The 1,177-nt window shown below is 30.4% G+C and overlaps 1 protein-coding gene across 1 annotated transcript; it reads right to left on the bottom strand.

Moving 5' to 3' along the window:
• Nucleotides 1-268: 268 nt before the first annotated feature.
• On the bottom strand, nucleotides 269-736 carry LOC136074150 (uncharacterized). Its single transcript, XM_065786454.1, has one exon. It carries the CDS (start codon nucleotides 734-736, stop codon nucleotides 269-271), a length of 468 nt encoding a protein of 155 aa, XP_065642526.1.
• Between the last annotated feature and the right edge of the window lie 441 nt (nucleotides 737-1,177).

Here is a 1,177-nt window from a genome sequence, read left to right on the forward strand (position 1 = left end):
TGATGACTGAACAATTGCATACTTTTATTTCTATAAATAAATAAATAAGTATAATATTAACGACTGAATACTTTTATTCCTATAAATAACAACTAAATACTTTATATAGAATAACAATACTTTTATTTTTAAAATTAAATAAATATATTACGGGTGATGCGGAAGTTATCGGACAAAATAAAAACGTCAATAACTTATTTATAAATAAAAAAACAAACTACTATTATATTTTTTTTAAATAAAGCATTTATCTTTTGATAAAAATATATTATTTTTTATATGAAAAAACACCATCATCTGCAATTGATCTCAGTTTTGCTCTGACGCCTTTCATATGAGACTGTAAAAAGTTTAAATCAATCTCTTGTAGTTTTAGTTTAATGCGATCAATCAAAACTTGCTCTGTTGAAGCTTGCCAATCTCCCTCGTAAACTTTCTGTGCTAAATGTCCCCAAAAATTTTGAATTGGTCGTGCTTGAGGCACATTAGGGGGATTGGATTCTTTATCAACGTAATAGACATATTGGTCCATCCAATTTAGAGAATCTTTACAAAAATGAGAACTTGCTAAATCTGGCCAAAATAAATAGTTAAAGTCTCCATGATACTTGTAAATAAATGGAAGAAGTCGTTTTTCTAAACATTCATTATTATAAATTGATGAATTGATCGCTACAGCCTTGAAAGTGCGAAACAATGGCTCGGACATACCACGGTCAGATATGGCTATCCACATTAAAAATTTTTTTAGAAATTTCTCTTTTCCTATACAACGAACACTTTCTGGAAATGTCTTTTTGTTGTTTGTGTATTATCCAGAATTTGCAGGCATGTTGTCCGCTGCAAAACAAAAGTATTTTTCGTCATCGATGACAAGAAGCGATTTTGTGTTATAGAGTTGGTTAACTAGTTTCCTGCTTCTTTTCTTTGCCTTTATTTGTTGTTCTATAGTGTGTTTTGGAGTCTTTTCACGTTTTCTATATTTAATATTCATTTTTTTTAACTGACGACCAATTGTCGATTGATTTACACCGAATTTAATACCTATTTTTTTCTGACTGACCCCTTTTCGATTGTTGACAAGTCTCGTTAATTCGGCTTTCTTTTCTTTAGTCCAGGATGTCGGACGACCAGGGTGCTTTCTATCAGAAAACGATTGAACAGTTCAAGTCTTTTT

This window comes from Hydra vulgaris, chromosome 01 (genome assembly GCF_038396675.1).
Source record: "Hydra vulgaris chromosome 01, alternate assembly HydraT2T_AEP".
NCBI classification, from domain to species: Eukaryota; Metazoa; Cnidaria; class Hydrozoa; order Anthoathecata; family Hydridae; genus Hydra; species Hydra vulgaris.

What these genes read in the sequence shown, in the direction of transcription:
- LOC136074150 (XM_065786454.1), bottom strand. Translation starts at nt 736, where the DNA reads ATGTGGATAGCCATATCTGACCGTGGTATGTCCGAGCCATTGTTTCGC.